Source organism: Pelodiscus sinensis, chromosome 3 (genome assembly GCF_052426305.1).
Source record: "Pelodiscus sinensis isolate ZL-2025 chromosome 3, ASM5242630v1, whole genome shotgun sequence".
Taxonomy (NCBI): domain Eukaryota; kingdom Metazoa; phylum Chordata; order Testudines; family Trionychidae; genus Pelodiscus; species Pelodiscus sinensis.
In genome coordinates, this window is record NC_143054.1 from 144,406,675 (window position 1) to 144,424,897 (window position 18,223).

Consider the following 18,223-nt stretch of genomic DNA (forward strand, 5'->3'; position numbering starts at 1 on the left):
TTGATAGCTCACTTCTGCATTTAACTCCATGATCATTGTAATGAAAATTAGGGCCGCTGATTAAATGCAGTTTAAGCCACACAATGAACACAAAAAATTAATCCCAAATAAAAAATTTCAATTATATTGCACATTTAAACAACAGAATACCAACTAAGATTTATTAAATAGTTTTGGAATTTTTTTTTACAATTTTAAATATATTAATTTCTGTTACAACACACAATACAAAGTGGACAGTGCTCATTTTATGTTTTTTATTACTATTCATACTGTAAAAATGATAAAATAAAGAAACAGTATTTTTCAATTCATCTCATACATAGACTGTAAGTGCAATCTCTTTATGGTGAAAGCATAACTTGCAAATGTAGATTTTTTTTATGAACTGCACTCACAAACAAAACAATGAAAAACTTTAGAGCTCACAAGTCCACTTAGTTCTTCTACTTGTTTAGCTGATCACTAAGACAAACAAGTTTGTTTATATTTATGGGAGATAATGCTGCCTGGTTCTTATTTACAGTGTCACCTGAAAGTGAAAACAAACATTCATGTGGCACTTTTGTAGCCAGCGTTGCAAGGTTTTTATATGCCAGATATGTTAAACATTCCAGTCCAGAGGACATTCTTCCATGCTGATGATGCTAGTTAAAAAAAACAACACATTTGTGACTGAACTCCTTGGGAAAGAATTACATGTCTTCTGTTCTACCCACATTCTGCCATATATTTTGTGTTACAGCAGTCTTGAATGATGATCCAGCACATGCTCTTTTGAAGAAGGCTTTCACAGCAGATTCCACAAATGCAAAGAAGATGCCAATGTGATATTTTTCATTATACCTTCAACACTCAATCCAAGGTTTAAGAATCAGATTTGGGAGGACACTTCAGAGAGGGATGAAGTGTGGAACATGCCAGAAGTTAAAAAAAAAATTAAAACTCTGATGCAGAAACTACAAAACCCAAACCACCAAAAAAAAAAGTCAATCTTTTTGTGGTAGCATTTGACTCAAATGATAAAAATAAACATGTTTGTCAGCTCTGGATCATTATCGAGCAGAACCCATCATTAGCATTGATGCATGTTCTTGGGAATGGTAGTTGAAGTATGAAGGGACACATGAATCTTCAGTGCAGCCGTCACATAAATATTTTGCAACAGTGCCGGACAAATGCCTGTTCTCTCTTTCAAGTGATATTGTAAACAAGAAGCAGGCAGCATTATCTATTGAAAACTGTACCTAACTTGTTTGTCTGAGTGATTGACTGAACAAGAAGTAGGAGTGAGTGGATTTGCAGGCTCTGTACAAAATTAATCCAGACAACTACAAAAGGATCCTGGAAGTCTGATATATTAGCCCTAGAATGCTAAAGGCCCTTTTTCCTATAAGCTCAGAAAGGGTTAATTCAGGTAAATTCGGGACACTTGAAAGCCAGGAACTGGCAGAAGAGAAATAAGCTGCTCCAGGGTAAAAGGATGTGATCCTTCCCATAGTCAAATCTGAGAAATAACTGATACCCCAAGGCAATCAACAAGATATCACCATGTCCCAGAGAAAGGGGCACAGAGAAGTACCCCCCTAGGTTTTTATTTATGAGACTATTTCCTTTTGTTTGGTGGAGGATCACTGCTTAGGCTGACCTTCAGATTTACCCTGAAAATACAAGCCAGGGATCACAGAGGGGGAATGCACGCCCCTGCCTGAGAAGAACTCATTATGTAGGCCCCCCATAGCCAGAGAGGAAGCCAGGGGCTCATCTAGGACTACACTAGAGTTTCGAAAGTGGATATGCAAATTCAGCGGAGTTTTCGAAAGTGAAAGTAGTTTAAACGCGGCTTTTTCAGTGACTCCCCTCCCCCCACACACACACACTTTCGAAAAGCTGCTGTTCCTTAAAAAATGAGGTTTATGCAACTTTTCAACAAAAGGGGGGGGGGAGGTTCACCGAAAAAGCCACGTCAAAAATACTTTCACTTTCGAAAACTCTGCTTTCAAAAGTGAGATTGGAAGAAGATATGCAAATTACCGAGGAATAGGCATATCCTCTCTCAACACTCTAGTGTAGTCTAGATGAGTCCTTAGGCTGGCAAGAGACAATAGATGCCTTGTCTTGCTCTAAAGTTGTATAATATTTTTTAAAGCAGGCGAGGGCAGGGGGACTATTGGTAAATTTGTAAGTTCAACTTTCATGACTGCAGTGAAAAATACTATTTCCTTTGTTTTTTACAGTGCAAGTATTTCTAATGAAAACTAAAGTGAACACCATACACTTTGTGTTCTGTGTTGTAACTGAACTCAATATATTTCAAAATATAGAAAAAATATTTAAATAAATGGTATTCTGTTATTGTTTAACAGTGTAATTAATAGAGGTTAATGTTTTAATCATTTGACGATCCTACTGAAAATTAGTTGCAGGTTTGTATCACCGAGGCCCACTGACAGCATTTCCGGCCTTAGGACAAAACAGTCAATGGTTCGCCTCCATCAGGGTTCCTCTAACATTTTCTATCAAATAACGATCAATCGATAGATCGAGTCCATATGTGTGTAGGAAAATATATTACAACAAAGGACAGTTAACAAGGAGCAATGCTTATGATATTTAATATGAAATCAAATAAAAAAGAAAACTAACACCACTCTTGGAGTACATGTATCATCATCCTTTCTAGCAACTCAACTAGTAAACACACCAAAATGCATATTATCCATACAAAGCTCAGCTTTAAAATGCTAAGCAAATCTATGAATCAGCTACAAATAGTATTTGCAAGGAGAACACGACTAATACAATATTTACTGACACCGGAAAGGAGAGTAAAAGGTATTCATTAAGGCTTGTACAGTTTCTCTGGGGAATATTTAGGATCCATGCTATACAAGAACAAGTGAAAGAGACCTGTAAAAATAGATAAAAGTTCTGATTTGAAACTTTCAACTTGTATGTTTCACCAACTCAGAGTAGAAGCCCCAGAACAAATTAACACATAGCTTCAAGGTAGGTAGACAGATGCATGTTTCAAAGAGCTTGCAAATAAGGTTTCAACCTACAAAACAACTAGCATCACACCTAGTACTTGCTACTTCTCACACATAACAGCCAGAACTCTACCACATAGGAAAAGTCTGGCCTTAAGGTAATAAGCTATACCATGTATTAATTAGTAACACAGGAGTTAAAAAAATCATTAAGATCACAGTTTTAGATATCTGCCAAGTATCAGAGGGGTAGCCGTGTTAGTCTGAATCTGCAAAAGTGGCGAGGAGTCCTGTGGCATCTTATAGACTAACCGAAGTGTTGGAGCATAAGCTTTCGTGGGCAAAGACCCACTTCATCAGATGCATCTGACGAAGTGGTTCTTTGCCCACAAAAGCTTATGCTCCAACACTTCGGTTAGTCTATAAGGTGTCACAGGACTCCTCGCAGCTTTTTTAGATATCTGCAACACTCCAAAAAAGTCTGTTAAAAGCATGTTTTTCTTTCTTACAGTAAGCCATTAATATCTATGTAAACCAGTGTTTCTTAAACTTGTTAAGACCGGGGAACACCAAACAATATTTTTTTTAAATGAGGAACACCAAGGATTTTTTTTTTAGCAGAAAAAAAAGGGGGGGGCGGGGAGTTAGAGGAGAAAAAAAGTTCCCTGGTCCTTTAAGGATGGCCATTTTGAACTCTGCTGTTCTCCGCGGCACACCAGTGTGCTGCGGAACACAGTTTAAGAAACACTGATGTAAACTTTGTTTGAAATGTAATCATGCAAATGTCCTCATGCGCGCGCGCGCGCGCACACACACACACGCGCACACACACACACACACACACACACCATGCAACCTGCTTCTCCTCCCCCCAACCCAGACAGAACACTTCAGGAAATGAGTCAGGACACCCCAAACAAACTGTCCCCTGCCTCCACCTCACTGCATGCCAGCACCTACCCTCCCTCTTTCCCCCACCTACCCCTGTGCAATCTGCTCCTCCCAGCGCAGCCAGGTACTGGGATAAAATCCTGCTTCTCAAACTTGCAGGCACAAACAACCTATCAGACACACAGCACAAACTCACTACCTCTCCCCACTTCACCCCAGGACACACAGCACGAACTTTCCCCCCCCATCTGCACCTCACCACAATGCCAGCACCTACCTATCCCATGCAGTCAGCCCCTTACCTCCCTCCTCCCAGCCCAGGAGGCTTGAGGACAGTGTTGGGTTTCTCTTTCTCTCTCTCTGCACAGATGGGACTCTCCAAACTCCCTCTGAATCCCCCCCCCCCCAGCCACTTATTCCCTCATCTCCCCTGCTCTGGGAGCGTCTCCATTTCAAGCACCCAGCAGCTTCATTTGAAGCTGCTGCTTAGTGAGACACCCTGCTAGTCAACTGAGCTCCATGCCTGCACAGAAGACCTGAACCTCTGAGCGGGACTCAGAAAACAGTTGCATAGCCACGCAGCTTACAGGGAACTTTGGTCCCCACACAAGCCACATCTGTACAGACATGGTCTACCTAATATTTGGGTGGTGCTGGCTCTGGGAGAGACTTTGGGTGTAGGACATGGGCTCTGGGCTGATGTGGGGAATGGAGTGCAGGATTTGGACAGGAGGTCGGCACTTACTTTGGGTGGCACTTGAAAGCAACTGGCATACTATTCTGGAAGCAGCTCCTGGGGTGGGGAGAGGGGGCTAGTTGGTGTCTATGTGCCACTGCCTGCAGTCACCACCCCCACAGTTGTCACTAGTCTCGGTTCCTGGCTAATGTAGAGTAAGTGCTCAGGGCAGAGGTAGTGCACAGAGATCCACTCCACCCTGCAGGGGCTTACTGGCAGCTTCTGGGAGTGGCACAAAGCAAGGGCAGGCAGGATGCCTTAACTCTGCTATGCTACTGGCAACAGTAGCTGAGGGCCCCTATGCCCTTTTAAAATGCTCAGGCCATAGGACAATAGCTCCCTTTGCCATCCCATCAGCAGACCAAGTATCACTTATTCCAAGCTCTTTTGAACTATTTGCCTCATTTATTTTTGGGGGGGCCAAGCTGGTAAATGCAGAAAAAAAATCATATAGCTCTATCTCCAGGACAAAAGCACAAACACGCACTGACTGCAAATGAAACCAACCAGATCTGAATAATTTCTTGCATTTTCACTCTGCAGATACTACAAATAGGAAAGAGCCTTAAAAAGCAAGCCCTCCTGCAGCTTGTGTTATCCCACAAACTCCAGCTATTGAAAGGAGGTAACATGGTCAATAAAGTCTGCTGATTTGTTCCATTCACACAGATTTTATCTGAGAATGCATTGGGTATGGCATATTATATCTAGCATCAAGTACTGAACAGTGAGGAAGGGGGAGCAATTATAATCTCTGTAACCAAATACCAAGTTTGTTGGTTATGAAAGGTTTCTAGTTCCTATTCATAGAATAGATGTTTTCATTAAAGCTGCCAAAAAGTCAAGTGTATTTTTTACAGTAAAAGGGACTTTAAATATTCTTTATGCATGTTTTAAAGATCCTTTATAAGCACTCACTGAAAGCTTGAAACTGAAATTTGCTTTCTTACAAAAAAAATTCCGCTAGTTCACATGCATGCTGATTTGATTGCAGGATTACCAACACTGAGCTTTGAGGCAGAAGAAACAAGACAGGAACATTTACTGTAGAAGAAAAGACACCTATAGGTAAACCTCTAGTGCAGTGCAGACACTTGGCACTATACCACTGATGCAGCTATCTCAGAAGGATCACTCTAATCATGCATGGGGGAACTCCAGCAGCACACAGCTACCACAGAGACTCTTACACACATTCATATACTACCTCTAGTATAAAATAGGGGGTGAGAACAGAGGATGGAACATCACTTGAATACTCCTACACTGCAATGATCCACAATTGTGATTTCACACCATTCGGACAGTTAGCAGCTGGTATAAAATGTACCAGCCCAAAGGATGCTCCAACTGACACTAGCGAATGATCCTGTATGTAGGAGCCCTACAATCAGGAGACTCAACACAAACTGAGTTTTATGACATCTTTGCAACTCTCTTCCAAATCTTTACTGTGTATACTTTGATCAGATTTCAAATGCCAGATTATACTGTTTAAATGGCAGAACAGACTTTATAAACATGTAATAAACTATAAACAAGAAAAGCAAATCTTCTACTCCTGTCCATGAAAGCATCTTGTTAAGAGTCATGTTTAACTTTTATAATTGGTCACAACTGAGTAATTGAATAGATACTACATATAGGAATGATCTTTGGAGTCTCTATTACTGTAGCATAATGTTTATGTTTATAGAATTCTACAAAACATCACTCATCTTGTCTCAAGTAACTCCAGCATCACAATTTCATCACCAATGGACCTTACTATTGAAGTTTCCTGTTAATTGACCTATACTTGTCTTTACAGACCATTATTAGCATTTTGTCATAGGGTTTTTTTTTTTTTTTTTTTTTTTTTAAATAGAGCACAACCAACATGCCTGAAAGAACTTACAAAAACGCACCTTGGAAAGTGACAGAAAGCCTTCGCTGGAGAGCACCTCTTGAGCATTTCTATCCATAAACATACAGCACATACAAGTCAGTTTAGGGAGTGAGTACAGACTAGCAACATCAAAGGTCATACAAACATTCTGAATATTGAGTATGGTGCAAAGGTACTCAGAGGTGGAATCCTCCAATTCTGGGAATCCATATTTGTGAGCCAGGCTCAGGAAATCCAGGAGTACCTCTTCTTTCTCATCTCTTAATGTAGCACGGCCTGTGTAGATATATTTCAGCAGCATTGTAAATGCTTCTGCAGTTGTATCCTGAAGAGGGATTTCTGCTTCAGGCTGAGATTCTCTCATTCCACCATATAATAGTGCTCTAGAGACAGAAAGAAAATGTGAGAAACTTGTGTGCTAATAATGGGTACTGTATTGTTATATATATTTTAAAGGTAAACAAATCAACCGGCTTAGAGTGCATCTAAATGCCAGGTGGAAGAATAAATAAGGATGTATTTGAAATGGTGTCTCAGAAGATACCACAAAACTGAAAAAGAAGAATGGCTTTGAAATTCATCTTATAATTCAGCTCTAGTTTGACTATATCTATGTAGGAAGAGCACTATGGGATCTCTTCATCATTAGCTCAATTATTCTACACCAAGTTTAGTCAGATTACAGATAAAAAGAATATTCTGTGAAGGTTTGGTTTTGTTTTTTAATTTTAGCTATGAAAATTCACCCTGGGATCAGACTGTTTAGTTAGGTTCTTTCCTATTCACGTATTACTACCAGTAATAAAGAGCTTTCCAACCCAATTATGTTCTTTGTGAAACCTGCACAGCCCCCTAAAAGTTGGGGAAGCAGACAGGTGAAATGACCTTGCTGATGCTTATACCATGAAAATACAGCAAAACTAACAACAGAACCAAGGAGTCTAAATCCCCATTTCTTTGCTCTACCCATAAATATAGCACACGACAGGCAGCCTTGAAGTCCTAAGAGATGATACTTAGGAAGAATCAAAAAGTTTGCAACATACATGTCTGCAAGTCACCAGGGCCTGATGAAATGCATCCTAGAATACTCAAGAAGCTGATAGAGGAGGTATCTGAGCCTTTAGCTCTCAACTTTCAAAAATCATGGAAGTCAGAAGAGATTCCAGAAGACTGGAAAAGGACAAATATAGTGTCCATCTATAAAAAGGGAAATAAGAACAACCCAGGAAACAACAGACCAGTCAGTTTAACTTCTGTGCCAGGGAAGATAATGGAGTGAGTAATTAAGGAATTCATCTGCAAATACCTGGAAGAAAATAAGGTGATAGGTATCAGCCAGCATGGATTTGTAAAGAACAATCATGTCAAACCCATCGGATAGCTTTCTTTGATAGGATATCAAGCCTTGTGGATAAGGGAAAAGTGGTGGACGTGATATATCTAGACTTTAGTAAGGCATTTGACACCATCTCACATGACCTTTTTATCAATTAACTAGACAAATTTAACCTAGATTGGGCTACTATAAGGTGGGTGCATAACTAGGTGTATAACCGTTCTCAGAGAGTAGTTAACAGTTCAATATCATGCTGAAAGGGCATAACAAGGGGAGTACCACAGGGCTCTGTTTTGGGACCAGTTCTGTTCAATGTCTTCATTAATGATTTAGATGATGGCACAGAGAGAACAATTATTAAGTTTGCAAATGATACCAAGCTGGGAAGGGCTTCAAATACTTTGAAACATAGGGTCAAAAAATAAAAATGATCTGGACAAACAAGAGAAATGGTCTGAGGTAAACAGGATGAAGTTTAATAAAGACAAAAGCAAAGTATTCCTCTTCGGAAGGAACAATCAGTTTCACACATATAGAATGGGACGTGATTGTCTAGGAAGGAATACTGCAGAAAAGGATCTAGGGGTCATAGTGAATGACAAGTTAAACATCAGTCAACAATGTGAAGCTGTTGCAAAAAAACCAAACATGATTCTGGGATGCATTAAATAGGAGTGTTGTGAGCAAGACATGAGAAGTCATTTTTCCGCTTTACTCTGCGCTGATTAGGCCTCAGTTGGAGTAATGTGTCCAGTTTTGGGCACTTGATTTCAAGAAAGATGTGGAAAAACTGGGAAAGGTCCAGAAAAGAGCAACAAAAATTATTAAGAGTCTAGAAAACATGACCTATGAAGGAAGACTGAAAGAACTAGGCTTGTTTAGTTTAGAAAAGAGAAGACTGAGTGGGGATATGTTAACTATTTTCAAGCATCTAAAAGGGTGTTACAAGAAAGAAGGAGAAAAATTGTTCTTTGGCCTCTGAGGATAGGACAAGAAGCAATGGGCTTAAATTGCAGCAAGGAAGGTTTATATTGAACATTAGGAAAAAATTCCTAATTGTCAGGGTAGTTAAACACTGGAATAAATTGCCTAGGGAGGTTATGGAGTCTCCATCAATGGAGATATTTAAGAGCAGGTTGGACAGACACCTGTCAGGGATGATCTGGACAGTGCTTGGTCCTGTCAGGAGGGCAGGGGAACTCTCAAGCTCTCTTCCAGTTCTAAGATTCTATGATATTTGTTCTAGATAAGTGATTTGAACATGCTGTACACACATCTTAATTACTAGCCTCTCTGGTACTCATATGAGAGAAGAATTACCTTGAAATTTTACTTGGTATATTTTAAGACTGAGAAGCAGGTTTGTTATGTTAAAATGAGACCCAATTTTTAAACATGAAATATTTTCCTAATTCATATTGCAGTAGACCAAGTCTTGTAAATGCACGATTTCAGCAAGAAAAGCTAACACTATTTTTCTATTTAAAACTAATTTTTAAATAAATAATTTGTATACAAGCATCTTATGTGTAGCAATACTTCTACTTTACAGAGAAAACCATAATCATATTTATCATCCTATTTGTGTTCTGAAGTTTATTTTTTCTAATATATGAACTGAGAGTCCAATTTAATGACAGTCAAAAACACTATCATGTTATAGTTAGCCACAATGCTTTAATGCCCTGGGAAGCATTCACATAAGAAACATCAGGTTCAGCGAATAGTGGATTATGGGAGTAGTTCTCTCTGAACTTCCCAGGATATATCTAAGACACATTAAAGTTTCCTGTAAGCCTAAAGAAGCAATACATCACCTGAAATAATGGCATCTAGCAGCCAGAATGACTCTATGTGCAGGAAAACGTTTCTTTTCTACAATAAAGGTAACATCACTGTACTCTTCCCCATTCATCAGACCACCGACATTCTCTGACAAAATGTGAACATGGTCAATTTCTCCCACAGCTGTGTAAGGACGGAGCGGGTGACTATTACTCATCTTGATGAAATGATGATATTGGCAGCCTATAGGAAGAAACCAAAGAAATTTAAGCATTTTAAAAACTGGATACTGAATCTACCTCAGAACAAGTTAAAATTACAAATAAGCTAAAGAAGATTAAATTTAAAGGGACAATAGTTATTTAGCAAGGTTTTTGCTAAATCAGTTACAATAGGAACCTACCCAACTTGCTTCATAATTGTATTTCAGTTTGATTTCAGATATCTCCACCTAACTTTTATTCTGCCAATGCATCTGTTCTAAAACTGTAAGACATCATCAAACAAATCAAGTAACTGAATGGAGTGTAAAGCTTCTGCAATACTAAATGATTCACAAAACACAAATTTAGTTGACTAAGGATGGAGAAATCATTATCTAAGTAAACAGATTTAGTCTAAATACTGAAATCTATGCTAAAGTGTTTTCATCGGTAAACAGTCAGATTATGGGTGTTCGTGACATTCTTACTGGATCTAGATTAACTTTCCAGAACTGAAATAATTAGTGCAGCCCTGCAAATATGCAGATATCTGCTTTATATCCACAGTTGTGGATGCAGATATCCAAGGCTCATTTTTGCGGCTACAAATATGGATACTAATTTTGTATCTAGAACAGTGTAGTAAGAGTTTAACTGGTTACCACGGAAGCAGGTGTTTTATTAACTTGCTTACAAGATAACCAGATAACCAGCCTGGATGGCTGAACCCTGCCAGTGGCCACAGCTAGCACAACCAGAGCAGCCTCCACCGATGTGGTGGGGCCAAGGCAGCTCCCAGGGCCCACAGCTGAGACTGGAGAAATCCCCCCATCCTCTCCCAGCAGCAGGGACAGGGCTGGAGTGAGTAGCGGGGCTGGGTGCAGAACTGGAGCACCACCTACTGCCTGCAGCCAGGACAGGAGCAGCCAATCACCCCGCCATGGTGGGGGCAGGGCTGCCCTGCCATAATCACAGCCAATAGAAGCAGCAGATGGCAGCACCTTGGCCTGTCAGGGAACATGGAGTCATGTGCTTCTGTCCCCGGGGAGCTGCACCAAGTAACTGATCCCTCCCACCGAGGCCTTCCATTCCCAGCCCACTCCTGCACCCTACTTCCAGGCCACATCCCCAGTCCTCAGCCCACTCCTGCACCTTTCCACCCAGACCCTCCCACACCCCAAACTCTCTTCTTGGAAGCCCACTCCCACACACTGAACCCCTCTCATTTTGGGCCGTTACAAAATCTACTAGCCTGAGACATCCCCCCAGGCTCTAGCATGAGGAGAATGTGGGGAGTGTCTTCCTGCTTGTTGGAGGCCGGTGAGGTGGGTTGTTTTTTGTTTGGTTGGTTGGTTTGGTTTGGGTTTTTTTGCTTCTCACTTTTGTGCGGCCCCCCAACTCAAAAGTTTCTCCACTCCTGTCACAGAGGCTCTGAGAACAAGACCTCACTGTAGTAGATACTGTATATAGAAAGAGAATTCCTGCCCCCGAAAGCTTAAATCTAGATAAGTCAGAAAGGGTCAAAGAGGAAAAAAGCAGAAGAGAGAAGAGGTGACTGGCCCAAGGACACACAACAAGTCTGGAAAGAGAGGGGAACAGAACCCAGGTCTCTCCATTGTGCTTATTACTTAAGATAGGTAGGCATTCTTGGTCAAGGTAGGCATTTTTGGTCAAACCCACCACAAGTATAAGCAAAAACAACTCCAATGATCCCAGATGAATCACACCTCCATCTGCAAATAATGAATTTGGGACTCTGAGCCTTTACTCACATGTGTGATCCTATATGTCCCCTCCATGATACATCTGAAGGTATCAAGAAAAATAAACCAAAACGACAAAAATAATGTTCTCTATATAGTAGATTTTTCTTTTATCTACAGAAAGATTGTAGACAAATTAATCTTTAGGAAAAATCAGATGCATTTTATCATGTAATATCTTTTTACAAAAAGAACAAATAAAAATGTAGAAATTATAATATATTACGTAGTGGCAGATGTAGAACCTATATACTCATCAGAACTTCCATATCCTACATTTTCAGGAGTTCCTGCTATTGATTCTTCAAGAGTACAGCCAGAAATCTTATAGTTCCCTGCTATTTTCTCAATCCCTTGGAGGCTGGGAGCTTCAAACATGGCAGGATATAAGCTATCTTTTTTCTAATCTATTTAATATATTATAGCCGATAAATGGAAGGAAAGAGACAGAGAGAGAGAGAGAGAGAGAGAGAGAGAGAGAGAGAGTGTATTATTATAAGTATATAATAGAGTACTATTACCATCCTCCTTGACTTTTGAGATGAATGTGTGGAGGGATATGACCAAACACAAAGGGGTTAATTCATCAAGGTCTGTTTGAAATCAAAATGACAGAAAAGATTCATCTGGTTCTCCTATAACTCTATTTCCAACAGCTGGGGTTGCTGCCTACACTGGTACCTGAGTGGGTTATGGACAAAAAGCCTTCATTTCAAGTCAAAATAGAGGAAAAGCCTCTGGATTAGCAAATTACAGTTTGTACTCTTCCAAGAATCAATGTAGAGCAGTGATACACTGAGGCTCACGATCCACAAGTAGCCCTTTAATGAGTCTTCTGCAGATCTTTGTAGCACATGATATTAAAAACACTGTGATTTATTATCCAAGATGAAGAAAAAAAAACACACTTGGTGGAATTCTCATTTTATTTTTTTTTAGTAAAACTGTTTGACAAAAAAAATTGTAACAATTTGGTTTTAAGAAATCCCAAATAAAAATTAACTTCATTAAATTAACACTGTATTTTTGAAACATACAATCGTTTAAATAAAGCATGAATATTTTCCGTATATTTAAAAAAAAAAAACCTTAGTTGAGTTACAGATCTGAGCAACACTGGGTAAATCTGCAAGTGTGTGTCTATATATATAAAACATAAGAACGGCCGTACTGGGTCAGACCAAAGGTCCATCTAGCCCAGTAGCCTGTCTGCCAACAGTGGCCAGCCCCAGGTGCCCCAGAGAGGGTGGACCGAAGACAATGATCAGCAATTTATCTCCTGCCATCCTTCTCCAGCCTCTGACAAACAGAGGCCAAGGACACCACTTCTATCCCCTGGCTAATAGCCTTTTATGGACCTAACCTCCATGAAATTATCTAGCTTCTCTTTAAACTCTGTTATAGTCCTAGCCTTCACACCCTCCTCTGGCAAGGAGTTCCACAGGTTGACTACACGCTGTGTGAAGAAGAACTTTCTTTTATTAGTTTTAAACCTGCTCCCCATTAATTTCATTTGGTGTCCTCTAGTTCTTCTATTTAGGGAACTAATAAATAACTTTTCCTTATCTGCCCTCACCACACCATTCATGATTTTATATACCTCTATCACATCCCCCCCCAGTCTCCTCTTTTCTAAACTGAAAAGTCCCAGTCGCTTTAACCTCTCTTCATATGGGACCCGTTCCAAACCCCCAATCATTTTAGTTGCCGTTTTCTGAACCCTTTCCAAGGCCAAAATATCTCTTTTGAGGTGAGGAGATCACATCTGTACACAGTATTCAAGATGTGGGCATACCATAGTTTTATACAGGGGCAGTAAGATATTCTGTGTCTTATTTTCTATCCCTTTCTTAATAATTCCTAGCATCCTATTTGCCTTTTTGACCGCTGCTGCACACTGTGTGGAAGTTTTTAAGAGAACTATCCATGATAACTCCAAGATCTCTTTCCTGATTTATCATAGCCAAATTAGCCCCCATCATACTGTACGTATAGTTGGGGTTATTTTTCCCCCGATGTGCATTACTTTACACTTATCCACATTACATTTCATTTGCCATTTTGTTGCCCAATCACTCAGTTTGGTGAGATCTTTTTGGAGTCCCTCACAGTCTGCTTCTGTCTTGACTATCCTAAACAGTTTGGTATCATCCGCAAACTTTACCACCTCACTGCTTACCCCTTTCTCCAGATCATTAATGAATAAGTTGAAAAGGACTGGTCCCAGGACTGACCCTTGGGGAACACCACTAGTTACCCCTCTCCAATCTGAAAATTTATCATTTATTCCTACCCTTTGTTTCCTGTCTTTTAACCAGTTCTCAATCCAAGAAAGGACCTTCCCTCTTATCCCATGGCTATGTAATTTACACAGAGCCTTTGGTGAGGGACCTTGTCAAAAGGCTTTCTGAAAATCTAAGTACACTATATCTACTGGATCCCTCTAGTCCGCATTTTTGTTAACCCCTTCAAAGAACTCTAATAGATTAGTAAGACATGATTTCCCTTACAGGAACCATGTTGACTTTTGTCCAACAAATTATGTTCTTCTATATGCCTCACAATTTTATTCTTTACTATTGTTTCAACTAATTTGCCCGGTACTGAAGTTAGACTTACTGGTCTGTAATTGCCAGGATCGCCTCTAGAACCCTTTTTAAATATTGGTGTCACGTTGGCAACCTTCCAGTCATTGGGTTCGGAAGCCGACTTAAAGGATAGGTTACAAACCACAGATAATAGCTCAGCAAGTTCCCATTTGAGTTCTTTTAGAACCCTTGGATGAATGCCATCCGGTCCCGGAGATTTGTTAACATTAAGTTTTTCTATTTGTTCCAAAACCTCCTTTAATGACATTTCAATCCGGGACAGTTCCTCAGATTCATTACCCACAAAGGACAGTGCAGATTTGGGAATCTCCCTAACGTCCTCAGCCGTGAAGACTGAAGCAAAGAAATCATTTAGTTTCTCCGTAATGGTTTTATCATCTTTGTATGCTCCTTTTATATCTCAATTGTCTAGGGGTCCCACAGGTTTTTTAGAAGGCTTCCTGTTTCTAATGTACTTAAACATTTTGTTATTTCTTTTTGAGTTTTTGGCTAGCTGTTCCTCAAAATCTTTTTTTGCTTTTCTTATTAGATTTTTACACTTGATTTGACAGCAAGCTGCTTTGTCGACATAACAGCGTGGACGCAAAGGACAGTGTAGATGCAATAATGCCTTCTATCGACAGAACTCTGTCGATAAAAGGCATTATTCCTCGTAGAATGAGATTTACATACATCGACAAAACTGCTGAGTTTTGTCGACGTAACTCAAAGGCAGTGTGGACGCAGGTATAGTTTTGTCAACAAAAGTTCACTTTTGTCGACAAAACCCTGTAGTCTAGATACACCCTAAGAGAAGTCTCCATCTGATTTACGTGCATCTCTGCACCAATCGGCTTTCCCCCATCTCTTAGTTTAAAAACTGCTCTACGGCCTATTTAATGTTTAGTGCCAGCAGTCTGGTTCCACCCTGGTTTAGGTAGAGCCCATCCTTCCTGTATAGGCTCCCCCTCTCCCAAAAGTGTCCCCAGTTCTTAATAAATCCAAACCCCTCTTACCTACACCTTCGTCTCATCCATGCATTGAGACTCTGAAGCTCTGCCTGCCTACCTGCCCCTGCGTGTGGAACTGGAAGCATTTCCGAGAATTTCACCATAGAGGTCCTGGATTTCAGTCTCTTTCCTAGCAACCTAAATTTGGCCTCCAGGACATCTCTCCTACCCTTCCCTACGTCATTGGTACCTACATGTACCACGACCACCGGCTCCTCCCCAGCACTACACATAAGCCTATCGAGATGCCTCGAGAGATCCGCAACCTTCGCACCAGGCAGGCAAATGACCATACGGTTCTCCCGGTCATCACAAACCCAACTATCTATGTTTCTAACGATCGAATCACCCACTACTAACACCCGCCTCTTCCTAACAACTGGTGTTCCCTCCCCCTCAGAGGTATCCTTAGTGCGAGAGGATACTGCAACATCCTCTGGAAGGAGAGTCCCAACTATGGGATGGTTTTCCTCTGTTCCCACTGAATGCACTGTTCCCTTGAGACTTTCATCCTCTTTAAAAGCACTGAGGCTCTCAGACTGGAGGTGGGACAGTACAACAGTGTCCCGGAAAGTCTCATGAACATATCTCTCTACCTCCCTTAGCTCCTCCAGTTCAGCCACCCTGGCCTTCAAAGCCTGAACTTGGTCTCTGAGGGTCAGTAGCTCCTTGCAACGGGTGCACACATACACCACCCACCCACAGGGCAGGTAATCATACATGTTACACTCGACGCAATAAACAGGATAGCCCCCACTCTGCTGCTGGGCTTCTGTCTCTATTTTTCTCATGAACAAGTTTAAATATAAACTGGGCTTATTAAATGTCTGGAATATAGATTATTATAAAAGTTATGTTTAAAGAAGGTCAGAAGTCACTACTGCCCTCTAACCTTCCTCTCCAAACTCCGTCAGCTGCTCCTGTTCGCAAGCTCCCTGGTCGCTGACTCATAGGCTTATAAAGCCCTGGTAGCCCCTCCCCCTGACTGAGGCTCAGCCAATTAACAGAAGCTTCTAGATTTCAAACCTTTTAGAAGCTCCTTCAAACAAACAAACAAACCAAACAGCCAAACAAGCTCAGCACACAGCAAATAACCCCCCCCCCACACACACACACACAAACACACACTACAAACAGCCACTTACCACAAGGGTCCCGTATTTACTCCTCTTTTACCTGGAGAACTCCCTCTCCAAACTCCCTGTTAGCTGCTCCTGTTCGCATATATGTCATATATACACATACACACACACACACACATAGACACACACTCTCACTCCAAAATATTTCCCATCATATTGTTTTGAGACCAAGGGAGAAAGCACGCATGCTATACTAAATGCAACAATGAACATGTGATGCGATGTGAGTGAGTAGTCGAGTAGATGATTAGCTGAGAAGCCTAGACTTATTGGTTAATCTAGTTGGTTAATCGCATTTCCTCCGTATCAGGCAGCAAGGTGGGAGGAGAGCAGGAGACAGTGCTAGGGTGGAGCCATCTTAAAAACTGGTTCACCCCAGCACCAGCTCCGTAGTGCCACCTGTCCCGTCCCCCTCCTCCCCACTGCTGCCTCAGAGAGGCAAGAGTGCATGGGGGAGGCTGCCGCGAAGCAGCTTCTGCCCGTGGCGGGCCCTGACTTGCTCTGGGCAGAGACTGCTTCGTAGCTGCAGCCTCTGTCTATGGAGGGTTCAAGCTCCTCGAAGTCAGGGGCTGCTGCCGGAAACAGAGGCGGCAGAGTGGGGTGGCAGAGGATCTCAAAGTGGGGCCAATAACACTGGCTGCCAGTCCTGCTCCCGGGGACTACAGAATAGTCGACTAACTGCAAAGAATTCATGCGGTTAGTCGACTATTCTATTACCAACTATCTAATATTCCTATTCTACATTACAGTGGCTCTTTTGACTGCTAATTTGGCTCTGAACCACTGAGGTCTCAGTATGACTGGTGTATAGGAAGATAAGTAAAATCTGGATTTGGGAGTATTTCTGGGAGGCTTCACCATTTAGCCAATAAAATGGGATTTACCCTCTGTAAGGCATGATGTTTGGTAGTCAAGAGTATGGTCTACAACTATGCTGATTGCTGTAGATGTAGAATTCCAAGAAATGGACTGGTTACTGATGTGGAAGCTTTTCAAATTAATTTGCAACAGAAAGGGTTGAGACGACTAATAACTTGATATAAATCCAAGTTTTGGGGATCCAGAATTTATCTTTCAACCTTGAGTAGGGCACTGTAAGGTACTGAAGCTGGCTTGAATTAGAGGTTCTGGTCATATTCAGTGCATAATTCATTTTGAATTAGGCCAAGTACAGCCATTATTTAATCATAAGTGGCACTGCCTGATTGTACCTGCATTGCAGAGACGCTTCAGAAAGTTTCCAATGATGCTATATTAATTGATCTCTGTCCTGCTTGTTGCTCCATTAAGTATAAATCCAGGCAGGGTCAAGGACAGTGTGTTCCTCATGCTTTTTAAATTTTAAAAAGTCACAGCAGGTGACTCACCTCTGAAAATGAATTTAAATGCACCCTTATATCAAATTAATATAGAAACCAAGGTGATATACAGGCGACCATACAACTCTAAGATTTTTTTCAAAGTGATTCAGCTTTGCATTACAACCATCAAAACTAACAGGTGATGTTTGTGCCAAGGATGACTCAGATGTGCAATTTTGCAATATCAGTACTTGTACAACAACTATAAGAGTACTCCATGCAGTTTCAGAAACAAACTGCACTGGTCAGCACATTTTTCATATTCAGAATTGGTTTGGAAACTAAGAACAGCCATACTGGTCAAACGTAAATGTCCATCTAGTTCAGCACAGGCAGTCCCCGGGTTACATGGATCCGACTTACATCGGATCCCTACTTACAAACGGGGTGAGGCAACCCCGCACTAGCTGCTTCCCCCCAGCAGACCAAGGAGACGCGAAGCTAGCACCCGCCCCAGCAGACCAGGGAGACGCGGAGCGGCTTTTCTCAGCAGACACCTCAGCTTGAGAATAAAGGACTGAGGGAAG

The 18,223-nt window shown here is 41.1% G+C and overlaps 1 protein-coding gene across 10 annotated transcripts in view; it reads right to left on the minus strand.

Annotated features, from left to right (window-relative positions):
• Positions 1 to 18,223, minus strand: part of BTBD9 (BTB domain containing 9) — a 295,779-nt gene that overhangs the window by 263,142 nt on the left and 14,414 nt on the right. For 9 of the 10 annotated variants that reach the window (XR_016349246.1, XM_089777415.1, XM_089777417.1 and 6 more), the window contains exons 2-3: positions 9,662 to 9,872; positions 6,525 to 6,888 (exon numbers count right to left, since the gene is read on the minus strand). Coding sequence is in view for 9 of the 10 variants with exons in the window: in XM_089777412.1 (XP_089633538.1) it covers positions 6,525 to 6,888; positions 9,662 to 9,872 (575 nt within the window). In the remaining variant the exon portion in view is untranslated. The remainder of the gene's footprint in view (positions 1 to 6,524; positions 6,889 to 9,661; positions 9,873 to 18,223) is intronic. The other variant, XM_089777418.1, reaches the window with a different exon arrangement.